Raw genomic sequence first — 20,415 nt, 5'->3', positions numbered from 1 at the left:
AAATTTTCATTTTAACATGACCCCTAATTAAGCGTATATACATTAAGGTTTGAGAACCACTGGTTTATAAGACATGAATGCTTAATAATGTTGATGAGTCATAAATGATTCTGGCTGTTAGCTTTTTTTGTAGGGATTCAAAGAAATCATAGTTAGTAGTAAGTAAGAAAAACAAACTCATTCCTCTCAAGTACAGATGACAGGAGTACACACTGGCACTAAGCACCATTTCTATTTAAGGCTTGTCTTTTCTACTTTAGAGATGATCTAAATTGCCCCCATCCCTCATCTTTAGACCTGTTTAAGTCATTTTAATAGAATCTGAGTTGTCTTTGATAAAAGGGTAAATTAACAATACTCAAATCATTTTAGAATTAGAGTATAGAGAGCCACACATGTGATAGTGGAGGTATCCGAGGTCACAACATTTCTGCTCTTGGGTCTCATTATGAAAGTTAAACATTTTAGGAATATGATGCCTTATGTACATGTAGGATAAGGCAATCATACCAGAATTGAGTACAGGAAATTCTTTTTACTATTAAAGGACTCAAAGGCATATAAAACACTTCAGATCTACACTTCTCTTGCTACGTGTAAAGTTTCATACTAGCGTAAGAATTGCTGGATCTCCTCCAAGTTCCAGTTCAACACTAAGAGGCTCTGAGTCCATGGAACTTCCCAAATAAAGATTCAGAAACTACATTACCTTTAATTGTTGCTGCAATTCACTATTCAATCTGGCCAAAACTGTGTTGGTTTCCTTATTGCGTCTAATTGACGCCTGAATAGCTTTCTTATCTTTTCCAACAGACCTGAGAAGATAAAAAAAATTACCTTCATTTTTTATCTTTAAATTCTCTCCATTCTTCCCTGATCTCTAAACCCAGAACGCAGAGGAAGCATCTTTGCCTTGTTAGCATAGCTCAACCTCACTTGCTCAGTTTTAATGCTCCACCAAAAGTATCTAAGCTTCAGAGACTTAATTATTGTAGTTGTTGTTTTAATGATTATTCTGTACAATCACCTGAGTTTAAGTCAGTCTAGAGCAAGCATCAGCAAACTTTTTCTGTAAATGGTCAGACAGTTAAGTATTTTAAGCTTTGCAGGCCATACCATTTGTGCTGAATGTTCTTCTTTTTTTTGTATCTTTTCTTTTTCTCCTCTTTTTTACAAAAATGTAAAAGCCCATTCTTAGCTCACGGGCCTTACAAAAACAGGCCATGGGCTGACTTTGGCCCATGAGCCCTTGTCTGCCAATTCCTGGTCTAGAACTACCATAGTTAAAACATCAGTGTTACTGTGCACTGTAATTTTTTTTAAAGGTTAAGATTTTAAAAAAAAATTTTTATTATATTTTATTTTTGGCTGTGTTGGGTCTTCGTTGCTGTGCCTGGGCTTTCTCTGCTTGCAGTGAGCGGGGGCTACACTTCGTTGTGGTGCATGGGCTTCTCAGTGCAGTGGCTTCCCCTATTGCGGACCATGGGCTCTACGTACGCAGGCTTCAGTAGTTGTGGCTCGCGGGCTCTAGAGCAAAGGCTCAGTAGTTGTGGCGCACGGGGTTAGTTGCTCCGCGGCATGTGGGATCTTCCCAGACCAGGGATTGAACTCGTGTCCCCCGCGTTGGCAGGCGCATTCTTAACCACTGCGCCAGCACAGAAGTCCCTGTGCACTATAATTTTTAAAGTCTGCTCCAGGATTTGCAATAGAGTGTAAAAGTGGAATTGGAATTGAACTTAATAATAGAAGGGAAAAAAGTGGGAAGAATATTCTACCCGCTCAAAAATGAGAAAACTCTCAAAGAGGAGCAGTGAAAGCCTATGCTCACCTACAGGACTAGTCTGACCATAATTGCTTTCAGTTTGATATTTTTAATTGCTGTGCTTTTTGTTTCTAGTAGTTACATGTGTTTAGGAATGGCTTTGATTACCTAGGAATAGAAGGTTGTGATGCAAGAACAGCAGCTAGGACACCTGTCTTTTGTGTATGTTCATCAACTTCTGGCCTTAATTCATCTTCTGATTTTAATCTCCTTCGAACAGGTTTAGGTGGTGGAGCAAGAGGTGTTGTGCCTTTGCTCTAGGAGACAAGAATTCCATTCATAATGATTATGCTTATATCATCATAATGATAATTATGAATTCCATTCATAATTTCTTGAAGACATTCACGGTTAGTTAGCACTTTGCCAACATCATATGGTTTTGTTAAGCCATTCATTCTCCAAAAATTAAGAGTCACCTGTCCTACTTTGAAACAATTTATATATTTGTGGCAACAACTGACTTAAATTGCAATGGGAAAGAACGTTCCTAGTGACACTACAATTGTAAATGTACTTACTAGACAAATTTTTTTATAGGGTGACATAATAAGCTCCTTGAGGCCCGAATTCTGTGACTCAAAGCTATCATATTCAGTTTTAACATAAATATGATACACTCGATATATACCTGTTCAATAACTATAAAAGGGAGTCTCCAGAAATATGCATCCATTATCTCCATAGGCTTTCCTACTCAAAAATCCTAAGATATATTATCTTAATGAATAAAACAATTTATAAAGAAGTGGAAAACTAGGCAATTCTCTAAAAATCCATCACTAGGATGCACAATAATTATAATTTTTGAAAATGAGTGGACATTTTATTGGTAACTGTGAATGTGTCCTCAGCAGAATCAAATATGGTATTCTGATATTTACCATAACCTGATTTGACCTGTTAATAAATAAAAACAAGAGTCAAATGCCATCTCTTTGGTTAAGTGCTATTTTTAATTTATTGCCATTAACTGACAAAAATAAAATTCACTATTAAGAAAATCACAGAACTACTAAATGTAGTAAAAATTAAAGTGTCCAGAAAGTAGAATTTAAGCACTTTCAGAAACACTCACTGTTTTCATGACTACTGGGAATGTCTTAATGATGACAAAAAAAAGTTACCAAAATTTTTTTCTCAAGGGGAAGTGTCCTGATATCTGTAATTTACTTTGAAATGCAAGCAACAGATAAGAAGGATTGATATAGTTAGAGAGAAGGATGGAGATATAAAGCAAGTATATTAACACAAGGAAAAACATATATTTTCTATTTCTTTAATTTTGTATTTATATGAAATGAAGAACATTCACTAAACATATTGTGACAGTCATTTCATGACGTAAGTAAGTCACATCTTTATGCTGTACTCCTTAAACTTATACAGTGTTGTGTGTCAATTACATCTCAATAAAACTGAAAGAAAAAGTATAGTAAATACTAATGGTATAATCAAGGTGTGGGTTTACTAATGTACAATGTAAAATTCTTTCAACCTTTCTGTATGTTTAAAACTTTTCATAATAAATTTTTGGGAAAAAAAATCATTCCTAAGACAGTTAAATAAAAACAGCACAGAGTATAACATTAACCTTAAAGGGTTGATAATTTTTCCCTATTATACTCATAACTGCAATAAGAGAAACTGAATATGACAAATAAGGAAGTTCTACTTTATATGTTTGAAAGACTGTAATAACCACATAAGATTTGAGAACCTGTGGCATGCATTAATACAAATGATAGGCTATCATCTCTATCTCTAGGTGGACTGTGTTCTGAGATGGACTAGGCATATTACAGTTAAAGGCAATGGAATGAGTTAGATCATCTCGAACTTTATTTCTAAGATTTTCAAATTATCTCATATAACTTTTCATATGCATAAAATGATCAATATTTAAAAAGACTTCTGTATACCACATTGGCGGGAGCGCTAGCAGCTGTCTTTTCTTCAATTTTACTATCTGTTTTGGCAACTCGAAGAGAACTTGCAGGATCAGAAGCTTTTTCAACCTAGAGATGAATATATTATTATCACAAATTATATATAAGTAATATACATATATGAATAAATATACATGTAACAAATCAGAGAGTTAAATGTTTATAAAATATCCATTCTAACAATAAGAAACGTGAGATGAAGATGAGGGGGAATTTGAGAATACCTTATAAAATGATCATTCTCTACTACTAAAGGGCAGAGAGGGGAGGTAATAAATCTCTGAGGGGGTGGGGGGCAGCTGAGGGTGCAGCACTGTCTGGGAGGTTCTTTGGTTGGGGGAGGGGAAGCGTCCATTCCAGGCGAGTAAGTACCAGTACCCTGTACACACCTGCACTCCCCTTAGGCCCACCCTGCCTTCCTGGAGGTGCAGCCCATTTCCCTAGTAGCCCCAGGCCAGGCAGAAAGTTGCAGGATTGAAGAAGTGGCTAGTAGAAAACTTTCCATGGATCAGACCTATAAGAACACTTTGTCTAAATTACGCCAGTCAAACAATCAGATTTTTGGATGTGTTAACAGAAGATCAGTATAAACTGAAACAATCAGAATGGACTTCAGAATTCCCCTGTTCCCTCCAACTCCACATTTACACTTAGCGAAGACAGGGATCCCTAGAGAAGTTCTTGCTGCTAGAACGAAAGAGTCTCCCAGAACACTGTCTGCAAAGATTAAATTTCAACATCCTGTAGTCTGTTAAGTCTAACTAATGTGACTTCCTCTCATACAATCTCCACCAAATCACACAATCAAATGCTTAGCAGTAAGATGCAACCCCCCATAAAGTGACTTAGTCTCATACAAACTGAGTGTAGCTATGGTAACCATAGCCTCTTATTATACAGAAATGTTCACCAAATCACACGAGATGTTTAGCATTAAGGTACAACTCCCAGAACAGTGTTTTAGCCAAGACCAGATGGTTGTGTTTGTGTCTTTTCATGTGACAGCTACCCCTCACCCAGATTTTGATTCTTATTAAGCATTTTATGCAACCAGCAGGTATCTGAGGCCAATAAGAAATTGAGAAGCACTGACCTAGGGAATATAAATCCTCTAAAAGAAGCAGCAGCAGATATTTTACTCGCTGATGTCCCTTCTATTATTTGCTCTTTTAGGGGTTCCTCTGAGCATGATATGAGAAGATTCCCAGCAGAAAATTAGATAAGCCCTTGAAAACTGACCGGCAAGACCTCTGGATGTTTCTCGGTTTCATCATCTTGTTCTTCATTTACATTTGATGCAGCAAATACTTCAAATTGGCTGAAATCTGCAAAATTTGGTTGTTCTGGTATCTGCTGAGGTGAGGTACTAGTGTGAGTTATTAGGCCATCGGCATCCACCGGGCGATGCACGACGGGACCAGCAGCCTATATGAGGGTTTAGGATATAGAGGAACAGACATTTTATTGGTGTTATCAGTGTCAGAGAGTAGCCTTCTTTTTCTCTGAAAATTTATTTATAAGGATGCTCTTTTTACTAGCTGAAAATTCAGGGAGGTGAGGTACAGTAACATTTAGCTCTAAAAAACCTTAAGTGAAATGCTAAGACACTAAAAAAATTAAGATGACAAACCTCCAATAAAAAAGATACTTCTACAAAATTCTTATTGCAAAGAAAGGGCATCACAGGAGAGGGGAAGTTCTGGCCCTAATCTCTGATTCTCCCCATGCATCTATTTTTTTCTTAATTGGGCTACTGCATAATTGTTCATTCTTTAAAAAAGCTATTTTTTTTAAATGTTTCATTTGTTTCTAAAAAAATTTTTTTTTTTTTGCGGTACGTGGGCCTCTCACTTTTGTGGCCTCTCCCGTTGCGGAGCACAGGCTCCAGACGCGCAGGCTCACCGGCCATGGCTCACGGGCCCAGCCGCTCCACGGCATGTGGGATCTTCCCAGACCGGGGCACGAACCCGCATCCCCTGCATCGGCAGGAGGACTCTCAACCACTGCACCACCAGGGAAGCCCAAAGATTGTTATTTTTAAAGTGTGAAAACCCGTGCTCTAGCTACTCTCTGACACTCCAGTGCACGTTTCTTCAATTTGTCCTCCACTCCTTTGCCAGATCAAATCTTCTAAAGTCTTCAATCGAAAAATAAATTTATTGAGTATCTACTTTTGGCCAAGCACTATGGATAGATATAATAGTGAATAAACAAGTAAGGCCCATCCCCTAATAAAGCCTAGTGCAGGACAAGAGATAAATAAACAAGGGTTTAAAATACCGTGTGAGGAGTTTTATGACAAGGGAAGTAAGTACAGGATGCTACAGGAATAAATCTGAAGTCTCTTTAAAAAGTCCCTTTAAAAATTCTCTACATCCTATAAGAAAAATTCCACCTTCTTAGTATGATATAGGAGATGCTCTGCCCCTTTCCCACCTCTTTAATTTCCTTTCCCATGACTCTAGTTGTACTGAACTCAATGGTTTTTCCTTGAAGAATATGCCAGGCTTACCTTACACCTCTCTATGCCATTCCTTCTGGTTGTAATGCCCTCTCCCCAAGAAATACCATTTTATCTTTCAAGTCTCTGCTTAAGTCTAACTTACTTCATTTTACTTAGACCTTTTCAATGTGATTCCTGACTTTACCAGCTAGAAAAGCTGTGCCAAAGTATTTTATAAATATGTCTACTGCAGCACTTTTATTATAATTGTTGTTTACAGTTCTGTCTTTTGCACTAGACTGGTTCTTGAGTGAAGAGACCAACTCACTGGGTTTCACAGCTTAACACAGTAAAAGCATTTTTGTTGGCACTTTAGATAAAATAAATACTGGAATATTCAAATTTCAGTGTATTTGATGATTAGGAAACCATATTTTTTACTGCAAATAAGCAACTTCATTATAAGAATCTAACTCAGAAAAATCAACCGAACTCATTCATGTAAAAGGTAGCCAGTCAGTCACATGAAACTAAGCTATATTGCAGAATCTATCTTGGAACATAACAGTTTTATGCAGATGCAAACAACTTCGACCTGGCAGGGGGGTTGCAGAAGTCATCTAACACTTCCTTCACTGACACAGTAACAAATCCAGGGAGATGCAGGGAGGTTACTCTGAGTCACTGTTAGATCCAGGACATAACATGGACACCTCATATCTCCCAGTCCATTGCTCTTTCCTCTAAACCCTCCTTTGTCAAGACATTATCATTTGGTTCACTTCTGAGCTTCTTTCAAAAAATAAATCATTATTGGAATCCTTATCTTCTAAAATAAGACCTAGCTTCCCTGAATTATTACTATTTTTTTAATAAATGTATTTATTTATTTTTGGCTGCGTTGTGTCTTTGTTGCTACGCTCGGGCTTTCTCTAGTTGCAGTGAGCAGGGGCTACTCTTCATTGTGGTGCGCGGGCTCCTCATTGCGGTGGCTTCTCGTGTTGTGGAGCACAGGCTCTAGGCACACGGGCTTCAGTAGTTGTGGCGCACGGGCTTAGGTGCTCCGCGGCATGTGGGATCTTCCTGGACCGGGGCTTGAACCTGTGTCCCCTGCATTGGCAGGTGGATTCTTAACCACTGCGTCACCAGGGAAGTCCCCTTCCCTGAATTATTAATAAATGCACATTAAGAATGACAATTATGTAATTCCTGATCTTCAGAATAATTCTAGAATAGAATCAAAGACCTAACAGACAAGTTGACTAAGGGGACTATAATAACTGATGCTTAGTAGTGAATACCTAGGAGAATTACCTGTGAGGGCTGTGGTCTTGGAGGCACTGCAGGAGGTTGGGCAACAACTCCAGCCTGTTGCTGTCCTGTATGAACACACAAGTCTTTTTGTAAATATATAATTACTTTGCTAATAGAACAGACAGGCTGAATGAATGCGATCAAATGATAAAAGATTTCCAATACCAACATATGGTACTGGAAGCCACATATAACTTGTAAAGCTGTCTAGATGTGGTCAGGCCTCACGGCCTCTTCTCAGACCTCATCTCTCTTGCTCTGCTGCATGAGGCACTCTTGTCTTGCTCCTCCCTATTTCCATAACACTATACATTCTTGGTTTTCTTCCCATATTTCTGATTGCTCTTTAGCTATCAAATATGAAGACTTCCAAATTTTCTCTCATTTAACACTTCAGTCTATTAATTCTACGTAAATGATTCTCAAATAATACATCACTCTTCCCTAATCCACAAGTCCAATTGGCCTGTTGATTATTTCTCTTTTTTATCATCATTCCAAACGCATAATATCAAAAACAGAACATCATCACCCTCCGTCCTAACTTTTCTATTTCCACCAGCGTGATAACAATACGATCGGTCATATAAAAACTGAAACCTTTGAGTAAGTTATGACTCTTCTTTCTCTTTTGTCATGTAATTTAAGACCTATTAGCTTTACCTCCTTGATATCTCCACATCATTCTTTTAAAATCGCTTGTGGCATCTCTCAGGTTCCCATCGTTATCATTTGAACTCAATTTAGGTAGTCATTAAGAAAAAAAAATTCCCTCTCATTTGATACTTTTTCAATTCAAAGTTTTTCTTTATATAAGTATCAAAAAATAAGAGAAAATATTGTGTATCTTTAGCTTAATATATTTAATGTATTTAATATATATTATGGTTCTCTAACCCCTACCTGTGGTGACTGAAAAGGTCCGATTCATATCTAAAGACGACGATCTAGAATGAGAGGGCTGAGGCCTTGGAGGGGGAGGTGGTGGTGCAGTGTTATCAGGCGACATTCCTGAATGAGACCTGCAAAATTCGCCCCGTTACAATTGGTCATGCTACTGACATTGGAGCTTTTCTTTTTTCTTCTCAAGCATTCAAACTCAGCTAAGCAGCAAAGGATCTTACTGGTGAGACATTTTCTCCAGAGGACAGACGAGTATTACAACAAACAAACAGTGCTGTTTATGATGCGCACTCACAAGTAGTTATTTAATATAGCAAAGAATCTTCTTTATAAAGTATAATTATACATTCAACAAAATTTCAAAAAATTTAGAAAGAAAGTTAGCTATTAACATGAATTCAAGGTAGACTTCTAACCTAGTGTAATGTTTTTCCATTCATTTAAAGATAGTATTAGTCTGAAAAGCTATTTTCAAAAAAGAGAAACTCTACTTTCAGATACGGTTAGCTTTCAACTTATTTCAAGTTTGGTAAGCTGAGGTAGAATGTAGCTCCACTGTGTGAGATGCCCGTTCTGTGTTACCACAGGCCCTCTCATTTTAGAGGTGATTATTTATCCTCATGCTCAACTCTCTCTCGAGATTCACTTACTGGCCACCAAAGTCGTCTATGTATTCAGAAAAGAGTCTCATGGACTTTAGCAATCTGATCCTCACTAATAGGAATAAAAAGTAGACTAAAATCCAAACTGGCTGAGAACTCTAAGATATATGAAAAGGCAGCCTTTTGACTGTGTGAGCTCTTCAGAGATTCTGTATTACCACTCTCTCCATATATCCTCCGGGAGTGTGGCAAAAGGCTCTTACAATGCGTGAAAAGCGGGGGAGAAAGATGCTTCTGTCCTGTGCACAGTTCTGAGTGGACGGTGAAGCCCTTGTAGACAGAGCCCTTGCTACCCTCACCCTACCCCACACCTTTTTTTGTTTGTGCCTGAGACGTTATGTATAATGCAGATCTTCAGGGTGGGTAGGTAGTCCAACACTGGGCTGTGCTTCCAGATGACATTTTAAAACACTGAATTCTTTTGGTACTTGCCCATAAGGCTATGAAAGGAAATCTGCACATTTCTTACTTAAATAGACTCTCAGTGATGAGCTACAAAAAGGACTGTATTCAACCACTACTGCCAAGAAATTATCAGCTCATTTTAAACCTTCCACAGAATACCATGAAGACATAACGGTTCCTTTTGTTTTCCTATTAAAGTTGGAAAGAATCAAAATCATTTCCCTTTTACATAAATCAGTAGGTAACCTAACAGCCTTTAGAGAAGTGCAGAATTGAAGAATAGAGAAAAATAACTTATACTTGGTTTTAAATAATTTTAAATATTAAAACATTAACAAGATATTTTAATTATGCTTTTTATTGACAGAAACACTAACCTTTGACGAGTTACATTGTTCCCAATCTGTTCTGGATCCGAAGTAAAAGAGTCTGAACTACTGTAACCATCTGCTGATAAATGGGATATATGCTATTTAATAATAATCATTTATATAACTGAATTATTGTTTCAAGTCAGAGATATTCAAAGATTGGCTAACACGTTAACATTTCATCATAGTATTACTAACTGTAAAAAATTAGATATAAATCAAATAAATCATGGACTATTTACACAACACAATACTATGCACAGTGAACAAGTTACAATCTAAAAACGTTATTATTTAATAACAGAGAAATATTCAAAATAAGTTACATGGAAGGAGGACAGGAAACAGTACATGTATTACAGTTTCATTTCACATAAGAATATAACATGCCCAGAATGAGGATTAAGGTTGACAAGGAATGCTAATCACGGTCACTCGTAGAATAGTGAGATTACAAGTAATTTTCATATTTTTATTTATTACATTTCTACAAGTGTGAATAATTTTTGTAATGAAAAATTCATTTTTAAAGAATAAATTAGAAATATCTTAAGTAAAAAAGCTAACTTAAAAACTGTTAATGTAAAATTTTTAAAAATTTGACAAGGGAATAAAATGTGCTTAGACAATAATAAAATTTATGAAATTAACCAGAGGGTACCAATTTTTCACCTGAGGTCATATCATTTTCAATTTCCTCAAAGTCTTATGAAGGAGAAGAGAATCCCAGAAGAGACTAAGAGTTGTGAAGCAGTAAAGAAGGTTTAAAATAGAAACTCTAGGGATAATTTGAAGAAATACTACTCATACCTTTCAAGAGTGATACATTGAAGGGACTGGTTATTTGGTTTAGTTTCATTTCAAAATGTATCCCTTTCCTTTTTCTTGTCAAATCACTGAGAAGTTTACTTAATTGGTACAAGAAGGATGCTAAAATTAACGAATTTCCATTTGGATGTTCTAATAGGCATCTCAAACTTATCATGTCCAAACCTGAACTCCGACTCCCCCACCCCCCACACAAACCTTCTCCTACCACAGACTCTGTCAATTCCCAGTTGCTAAGATCCCTTGAACCACCCATGACTGCCCACCCCCACCCCTTGACATTCAAGCAAATCCTGTGGTCTTTTCCTACCAAAATCTAACCAGAATTTGACCACTGCTCAGCACTTCTACTGCTACCACCCTAGGCCAAGCCATCATCTTCTCTTGCCTGTATTGTTATAACTGTTTCCTAAAATGGTCTTTCCCTGTTTGAACTCTTGCCTTCTTCTGGCCTATTCCCAATACAGCAGCCAGAATAATCCTGCTAAAAAAGGAAGGTCAGATTATGTCACTTCTCCATTCAAAACCCTTCTAAATGGCTTTTCATCTTACTCAGTACAAGTCAGTCTTACACTGCTCCCCAGTTACTATTCTCCCACTTGCTACCTCTACCTGCCAAATTTACTAACTAGTTCTATTTCGGGCGTTTGCTTGCTGTTCCCAGTAAATAAGGCATCTTCCCTAAACCAGGGCTTCATATTGGCTGTTCCTTGTGCCTTAAACATCCTTCCTTCAGATATTCACATAGCCCAATTCCTCGTCTCCTTCAAGTTTTAACTCAAATGTCATCTTTTGTAAGGCCTTCTTTGATCATCTTATTTAAAATGTCACTACCTCTCCCCTTTCACAACTTAATTTTTATCCAGGGTGTTAATTATCTCCTAAGATATGAGTCCTTTTTTTCTGTTACCTTCCCTACAGAATGTAAACTCCAAAAGGGCAAAGATTTTTTTGTTTTGTTTTGTTTACTGCTGAATCCCCAGTGTCTAGAACAGAGCCTGGCACATAGTATTCCATTAACATTGGCTGAATGAATGAATATATGCACAATTTCTTGTGAGACAGAAAGAAAGGAGCTAGTGGGAAAGAGCCAATGTACAAAATCTGGCTAGTTGAGAGGGATGGCAAACAGGAGGCCTGCCTTGAAGAAGGTTTAGTGGCAATGGGCAACCATTTATTCATACAGAGGGTAGGGTGTTTAAAAGGACTGACTATTCTCTGCATTATCCAGTGAAGATAATATTAAATGGTTATATATTTGAATTATTCAGACTCTAAGTCCAGACTTAATAAACCTCAAATGGAAGATGTAATTCTATCTTTCACTTACCTACAGTATTTCCAGAAGCAAATTTCACTGATGAATTTATCTTATTTTCTTCTGAAAGGTCAGATGTTTTCACAAGTAATGGGCTAGTGGGATTAGTATGATCTAGGAGAGAATTAATAGGTAAAAATACAAGATATAGGTATCTGAATTAATAAATTCATAAACCTCAGAGTACAAGACTTTGTTTCAATACTCCAAAGAAGTAGCAAGTAAATCCATGAAATGTAAGACAAAATAATATTTAATAGGACAAACATAAACCTGTTTATACAGAATTTTGTTTTTGCCACAACAGAAGATACTTTATAATGAAAAAGTCAATCTGCATGTTCATACTTTGTTAATTGTATCCCTGTAGGGCAATTAGTTAAATAAAACACCACACAAATGACTGTAAAATAAGTAATTTATGTTGTTGACTTACATAGAAAACAAATCTATCTGTGAGAGACCCTAACTAAAACATTTAATCTAAAATGAGGAGAAACTTCAAGAGTTAAAGCAAAATATACTATTTCAAAGTCAAGATTCACTTTAACATATACCTCTTCGGTTAAAATTTGAACATACTTTAAATGTAAATTCACAAGAATGATCATAAAAACCCACAGGGTATCAGAAAAGTCACGTTTTCCAAACGTCCTTATTTAAAAACTTTATAAATTAAATTCAGTAATTTGCTTTTAAAACTGTAATATAAATTTTAACAAATATACAAGCACACACACACAGTACAAATATAATTGCAGAAAAAGTACTATGTTAAAAAAATAAGCAATTAACAAAAGAAACCTGAACTCAGAATGATTACCTGTGTATTTTGGTTTGATGCTAATCTAAAATATAACCTCCTAAACTAAGACACAACCCAGCAACAGCTTCCTTACCACTGCCAGTCCTTTTAAGTTCCATTTCCTGCATGTGGATTTTGCTTGGAGTCATACGAATGGGAACTGGATGAACAATAGCAGTATCCTACAGACAAATGGGAGGAAATACAGAATTTGTATTAAAAATGCCAAGCAGGTACCCTGAAATAACCAAAATTAAAAACACTTCAAAAACCGGTGGACAGAGTTCCTCATTCACACTAAGGCAAGCATGAAAATTAATTTTTTAAATAAAAGTTCCAGAATTATATTTTAAAAAAATCAAGTTTTCTGTATACGCCTAATATTCTGATTTGTTTTATAAAAAGTACATTTTAACTTTGAGTGATTAAAGATTTGAGAAGAAAACTGATCTTATAAAAATACAATTCAAGACAATATTCAAAGGCAAAGTGTGAAATGATCTGATGAAGTTATACAAATCTGAACCTTTGAGGTTAAAAGGAACTATTTTATGAGAACCCAAAGACTAAGTAAAAGATTGAATTCATTTTCACTAAACTGCTCAAAAAATTTGACACTTTTCTTTTTCATATATAAAACAAAGTTAATGAGATGCCTGTCATATTGTAACAGTAGGCATGATACATATATTCTATAGATTAGTTCTACAGAACTGTTTAAAATTCATGCATAAAACTTCCACAAAAGGAACCCATTTTTTTAAGAGTTATGATAAGTAACACTCCTACTGTAACATTAATACTTTCCTTAAACATTTTCATGACTATATTACATCTGATAATTCTCAACATAAGGCATGAGTGGCAAGTCTAGTTAGAGGAGTAAAGGAACTGACAGAATAAACTTCTGAAAAGAGTATAAGGCAATGTATGGCAGCCTCTCCAAAAGGGAAGGAAGAGAGAATGGTGCATCTGCGTAGCCAGGGAGGCCTGGCCCTGGGAGCTGAGACGCGCAGGGGAGGAACTAGAACGGGATCAAGCATTTGGCTTAACAGCAACAGACCAGCTAAAAAACATGCCTACAGGAGTTCAGCCCCTTCTACTAGGAGTCAGCTCATATTTTGTATGTGCTGCTGCTCAAGACTGAACTTGAGATCCTTAAATTTCAAATAACTAGTAATGAGTTTAAATTTATCATTTAATGTGAAGGATAATGACCTTTCAATTTAAGTTGGACGCTGTTTTGGCGACAGTATTAACACCACACCTCTGCAAGTTCTAGCATACCATCTCCTGTCTGACAGGTCGCCTTGGCTTATTCGCATAATCTCTAAATTCAACCCATTTATAACAAATGAATTCTTTACTGCAATTATACAGATAAATCCATTTACAGTAATTTCCTGTCCCTACGCCAGTGAGATTCTGGACAGGGTTATGTACTATTTAATAAACCTGAACTAACACTTCCCCTACAACTCTAAAGTTACAGTTATAAAACATAATAGATGGATAAAAGTTTAGATTTCTCACATAAGAATGAGTCATACTCAGGAAATTATTAACAATACACTCAAGATGTTGTTTGTTATGTTTATGGTTATGAAAAACATGGCTTTAAGAATAACTACTATTTTCTTAACTTACAATTTTAATAGCAGAAATAACTGCTGAGAATCAGATTTTAACATTCTAAGGCAAGATTAAAGGAGAAAGCATGATAGATTCATGCTTATTCCAAACCCAAAGCACACTAAGAAAAAACAAGCAAGGAAAACTTATTAGATGCTTTAACTCATAATATTGATCTAATATATATTCTGTGTATATGTACATAGAGTCATATTTATAAAATTTGTAACAGATATATTAAGTAGCCTTTTCATATATTTCCAGTACAATAAAGGGAAGTCACAATAATGACCCCCCAAAAAGAAAATCATGAATGTTCTATTCATTCTCTAAATAATTTGCATAAGTTTCTGTACCAGCAAATCAATTTCCTATTGCATACTTTAGTCATATAACTAATTGTTGCTATGAGCCTGCAACAGCTTTAATCCAGTGGATCCTGCTACTAGTAGGACAAGGCAATTCCTGGAAGAGCTTTAACACAGATGACCAGGCCCAACCTCAGACTAGTGATCAGAAGCTCGGTCTGTGACTGTGACGTGCAGCAGAAGAGCGAGCTTTGACTTTAAGCATTTCAACACCCAGATGAAGAACCATAAATGCCTGTAAGTCTCTGGGTCCTGAGCACAAGATGCCAAAGTAACACTTTCTCTGCTCCAAATTAGCATCCCCATATTTAAAAACAGAGAAAAAAGTAAAGAGACTGACTCACAAGCTCTGCTCACTTTCTTCTAACTATTCAAATCACCCAAAACCTTTAGGAAACCCATTCCTAAACACTCATGGCACATTTGTATTATATATTTAGGTACTTGATTTTATACATCTTCGTACTTTATTGAATATTCTATTGTGCTCAAATATCTACATTTTCTACTTGGCTTAAATCTTACTATCCTGTCTGTCTGAAACCAGTCCTGTCTACTTGCTATTCCTGTGTCACTTAGTTCAGGTGCTCATCATCTCACTCTCTTTTTTTTTTTTACATCTTTATTGGAGTATAATTGCTTTACAATGGTGTGTTAGTTTCTCCTTTATAACAAAGTGAACCAGCTATACATATACACATATCCCCAGATCTCCTCCCTCTTGCGTCTCCCTCCCTCCCACACTCCCTATCCCACCCCTCTAGGTGGTCACAAAGCACCGAGCTGATCTCCCTGTGCTATGCGGCTGCTTCCCACTAGCTATCTATTTTACGTTTGGTAGTGTATATATGTCCATGCCACTCTCTCACTTCGTCCCAGCTTACCCTTCCCCCTCCCCGTGTCCTCAAGTCCATTCTCTAGTAGGTCTGTGTCTTTATTCCTGTCTTACCCCTAGGTTCTTCATGACATTTTTTCCCCTTAAATTCCATATATATGTGTTAGCATACGGTATGTGTCTTTCTCTTTCTGACTTACTTCACTCTGTATGACAGACTCTAGGTCTATCCACCTCATTACAAATAGCTCAATTTCATTTCTTTTTATGGCTGAGTAATATTCCATTGTATATATGTGCCACATCTTCCTTATCCATTCATCCGATGATGGACACTTAGGTTGTTTCCATCTCTGGGCTATTGTAAATAGAGCTGCAGTGAACATTTTGGTACATGACTCTTTTTGAATTATGGTTTTCTCAGGGTATATGCCCAGTAGTGGGATTGCTAGGTCGTATGGTAGTTCTACTTGTAGTTTTTTAAGGAACCTCCATACTGTTCTCCATAGTGGCTGTACCAATTCACATTCCCATTGGCAGTGCAAGAGTGTTCCCTTTTCTCCACATCCTCTCCAGCATTTATTGTTTCTAGATTTTTTGATGATGGCCATTCTGACTGGTGTGAGATGATATCTCATTGTAGTTTTGATTTGCATTTCTCTAATGATTAATGATGTTGAGTATTCTTTCATGTGTTTGTTCACTCTCTCTTGATCCCAGCAGTCCTTCACATTGTTGCCTGAACGATCTTCCCCAGCTACCTCTTTGGCGCCCCCATCTTATCATGGTACTTCTTGTTAGCTCCCAGTTAAGTTCAGATCCTTGGTCTAGGAAACAAAGATCTTCCCAGTCAGGTTTCAGCCACACTCTTCAGCTCCCCATCACTCCCCCATACGTGTCTACCCTACACTCTCACTGCACTGAATTGCTGCTGCTCGTGACCTTCTGCTTGCAATGTCCTTGTCCACTTCTGCCAATTCACGGTTTCAGTCAAAACTCATCATACAAACATACCCTCTTTTGTGAAAACTTGCCCAAACACACTGGGTTGAGTTAGCCCACAGTTCTCTGCCCACAGTTTTGTTCATGGCTACATATGATAATTATCAAAGTCAGCATATTACCATCAGTTTATAATGATTAAGCTGTGGTCTACTTAAGACTGGACTTGTTTTTTGACATCTTGGTATTCCTAGAGAATAACACAGGCACCTGGAAGGGGGCTCCAGCAAACCAACTGAGTTGGCTGGGCATAATCAGTGATCAAATGAACTCCCTTGTCATACCCTGAGTGAGTCAAACATTCTACAGCACTCAAGATCAGAGATAAGTCATGGCAGAGACCAGTGCACTGCACTTCTCGTCAGTCTAGAATTTCCTGGTGGAAACACATTCTACCAGAATAAGCAGTTCAACAAAAGTAATCAGGTTGCTGGAAATGAGATATCAGAAACTCAGTTTCATAACAATTCTGGGAGCCTAATAATTAACCACTCAGTTTGCATGTGAGGTCACTGCCCTGGGTGATGGCTGTCTCTAAGTGCTACAGAGCAGTTTGGAGTCCTTCACAGACAAACTTTATTGAGCAATATCTACTTATCAAAATTTGGCTTTTAAAAATTATTCCATTAAGTGTTTCTGACACTGTAAGGTATGTTAAATTCATATCAGAACTGTAGTGTTCTTTTTCTCCTATGTGAGTCTCTTCTAATCTGAATGGACCTTATTTACTTACTTATAATCCTTATTTATATAAACCTTGCAAAGGATCATTTGGGAATGTGGCCACAGGCTGTGTTCTGTAGACTGGTAATATGTCAGGTAAGAATTAAATGAAGGTTAAGAAACTCAGACCCTCACTGAAAGCAGGGCATTGTACTAATTGAAAGTTTACAGTGAGATTATAGTTTGCCAGCGTAAAAGAAAAAAGATGTTTCTAGGTACCAGATTATAAATATTTAAGACTGCCAACTTTATCAAATTTAGAGGCCTAAACTCAAGTTTAAAATGTCAATTAACCATTTAAAACTTTCTTTCCTAGAGCCTCCTGCCATACTAGAAATAGCAAAAGAAAGTATTATACCATATCATTTAAACACTAGAGCTGGAATTCACAAATTTGGATATTATTTCCAAAAAGTTACAAGAATATCACTGTTATTAAGTCAACTATTTCCCTGCATTTCCTGCCAGTCATGAGTCAATTTAGTTTGCCTCCGAGTTCTAGATTTTTATATTTAATGTTCTTTTCTGGCCTGACAAAGATCATAATACAATGAATTATTACTCTGAATATCTCTTAAGGGTTAGAGAATAAAAGAGTCTCTACTGCTACATCCTTCCCTGTAAAATACTTTTATTAAGTACTTTAAATAAAATTAACTTGACTGTAAGTAGGAGATAAGAATAATATGGAGAAATGAAACTCAGAGCTAAAGTAAAACTTTCTTTCAGCTTATAGCACGTGTCACTTCCCAAGAAACTTTAATTACTGCTGCTAATAAGCAGTAAAAATTGTTAAGTGCTGCCTTTTTATTTCTCTCCTATTTTTCAGAGACTAAAAGCAAAGATTAATGTCCTCAAAGTAGTAAGGAAAGAGAAGGCCAAAGGCTCAGATAATCTACATATTAATTGGCCCCTGAATAATGAATAGATTATAAAATAGACACTTAAAACACTTCCATACATTATGTCTGAATTCAATATAACAGCATTCTCTGTATTTCAAACAGATATAAATTCTTTAAAATTATAAAACACACCAAAGAGCCATTAATTTAAAATGTTGAAGATGTACTATTATCTTTGAATGCCACTTCTCCCAAATCCATATTAAATAACAAGACTATTTTAACATTTAATTAATAAATGCTGGCTATCTTTGGTCAGAAACATCTAGAAAGAATGCCTTGTGTCACTTTCTCCAATTCTTTTCACTGAACTCATTTTTAAAAATCCTACCTTTACACTCTTCTTCCCTTCCTACTTACTTCCTCTTTTCTTTTTGAAAGGTACTTATTAGCATGTCCTTCTCTTTATAGGAAAAAATGAAAAATAAAAGAAAAGGCAGGAGTGAACAGTGAGAAGACTGTAATAGCTACAGTATAGAAGTTTTCAAATAACTTGAGGGACGGGTGGGGCATATATGAAGTTCAATCTATGGGACAGAATTTATTGTTTAAATCAGGATGTGAACTTTGTAGCATTTTCAAAGCAACACAGTGAACCACAGGAAGACAAGACAGAGCCTCCTCTGCACAATGGGAATCTTTGACCAACAGCACTATTGTTTTGCTGAACTTGATTCTCTTGTAACAGGACTCAACATACTAATTAAGTCAAAGCTGTACCATCTGGACTGTTAAAATAAAAGATGACACTGCATGTTTACATACATAGCACATGTTACATGATGTGTAAGCATACAAATAAAATAGTATTTACTGTCATTACACTGCAATAAGCAGTATATGTTTAATAAAACATACACTCAATTAGCAAATGAAAACAAGGTCAACTAAATCAACTGTCACAAAATGCTCCTTTAGACACATGTATCAGATTTTAAAAACATAGATTTCTCTCATTAAAATAACTAGAAAATACAAAGAATGGTAAAAAAAAAAAAAGTTCTTTCCACCATTAAACACACAAAATTGAAAAGCCTGCCACCATTTCCCTCTAAGCACTCCACTGAATCATGCATATCAGCTAAAAACCATAATGAATGAAAATTTGGGTTAATAAAATTAATTTCAAACAAGCAAGCTAAGTGATTGACTTACAGGATCAGCTGGTGCAATGTTAGAATCAAATTGGGTCAGAGTTTGTGAGCTTGAAGAGCGTTCACTAAATGTCTCCCACTGCTGAACAGACAGAGGAGAGACAAGTCAGCATGATGAGAAAGATGGAGTAAAAGATCACCGGAGAAGATTTAGCAAAGTAATTCAGAGGTTGCACTGCAAGTTGTGTTTCGTAGGCCTGACAAAATTCCGTAAGCTCTGTTTTTCCATAAACATTCTACATTATCTATGCTGGGTCATCTTGTAATGTAAAGTGAGCAGCTTCACGATCAAATGTACAGTAACAATTTATTGCAATCTCCATGGGAGAGATTCAAAGCCTTACAGAATTCAACTCAAAACACAATAAAGGAACAGAGTCTAAGTGGTATAAATGGTGACAAAAGAAAAATATAAAGGGGTTTGTCTTGACTAGAGAAAGAATAACTTCAAATCCTTCTTTTAAAATCCAAATGTTAATGCACTGATTTGGTGGTACTAATGAATTCTGAGTACCAAAGTTTTGGTCAAAACAAAGCAAGTCAGTGCGACTTGCCAGTGCGACCCCTGAAAGATGATTCTATTATGTATGTGCACATATTCTGTACATATGTATAGATATTTAATAAAATATAATTGAGATAAAATGCAAAGAATTCTGGAATTAATGTAAGTTTGAGCTTATGTCAATCTGTAGCAAGTCAACCCCTGTAATCAGCATTATGAACAGGGCCATGCCAGACCACAAGACAAAACTGCCAATCAGGCACCCACCTCCAACCCCATGCTAGAAAAATCAGAATGCGGCCACAATGAGAGCAAATCAAGCAACTGAGTATGTGTTATATATAGAAGATGTATTTTGATATGAAATACTACTCTTCTAAAAGAGGTACACAAATATCATACCTCAAATTAGGTGGAGTGATAAGTGATTATTAATTTTAGTAAATTCCATTTGAAGATCTTAGTAATAAA

The 20,415-nt window shown here is 36.4% G+C and overlaps 1 protein-coding gene across 11 annotated transcripts in view; it reads right to left on the bottom strand.

Annotated features, from left to right (window-relative positions):
- Positions 1–20,415, bottom strand: part of REPS1 (RALBP1 associated Eps domain containing 1) — a 72,861-nt gene that overhangs the window by 1,857 nt on the left and 50,589 nt on the right. For 3 of the 11 annotated variants that reach the window (XM_067701936.1, XM_067701932.1, XM_067701937.1), the window contains exons 10-19: positions 19,441–19,521; positions 12,915–13,002; positions 12,028–12,129; positions 9,876–9,948; positions 8,432–8,550; positions 7,529–7,611; positions 5,011–5,196; positions 3,745–3,840; positions 1,931–2,079; positions 710–815 (exon numbers count right to left, since the gene is read on the bottom strand). In XM_067701936.1, the coding sequence (XP_067558037.1) occupies positions 710–815; positions 1,931–2,079; positions 3,745–3,840; positions 5,011–5,196; positions 7,529–7,611; positions 8,432–8,550; positions 9,876–9,948; positions 12,028–12,129; positions 12,915–13,002; positions 19,441–19,521 (1,083 nt within the window). The remainder of the gene's footprint in view (positions 1–709; positions 816–1,930; positions 2,080–3,744; positions 3,841–5,010; positions 5,197–7,528; positions 7,612–8,431; positions 8,551–9,875; positions 9,949–12,027; positions 12,130–12,914; positions 13,003–19,440; positions 19,522–20,415) is intronic. The other 8 variants (XM_067701933.1, XM_067701934.1, XM_067701935.1 and 5 more) reach the window with 8 other exon arrangements.

The sequence above is a fragment of the Pseudorca crassidens genome, chromosome 13 (assembly GCF_039906515.1).
Source record: "Pseudorca crassidens isolate mPseCra1 chromosome 13, mPseCra1.hap1, whole genome shotgun sequence".
NCBI classification, from domain to species: domain Eukaryota; kingdom Metazoa; phylum Chordata; class Mammalia; order Artiodactyla; family Delphinidae; genus Pseudorca; species Pseudorca crassidens.
The sequence above is the reverse complement of the archived record's forward strand: the minus strand, read 5'-3'. Positions and strand labels throughout refer to the sequence as shown.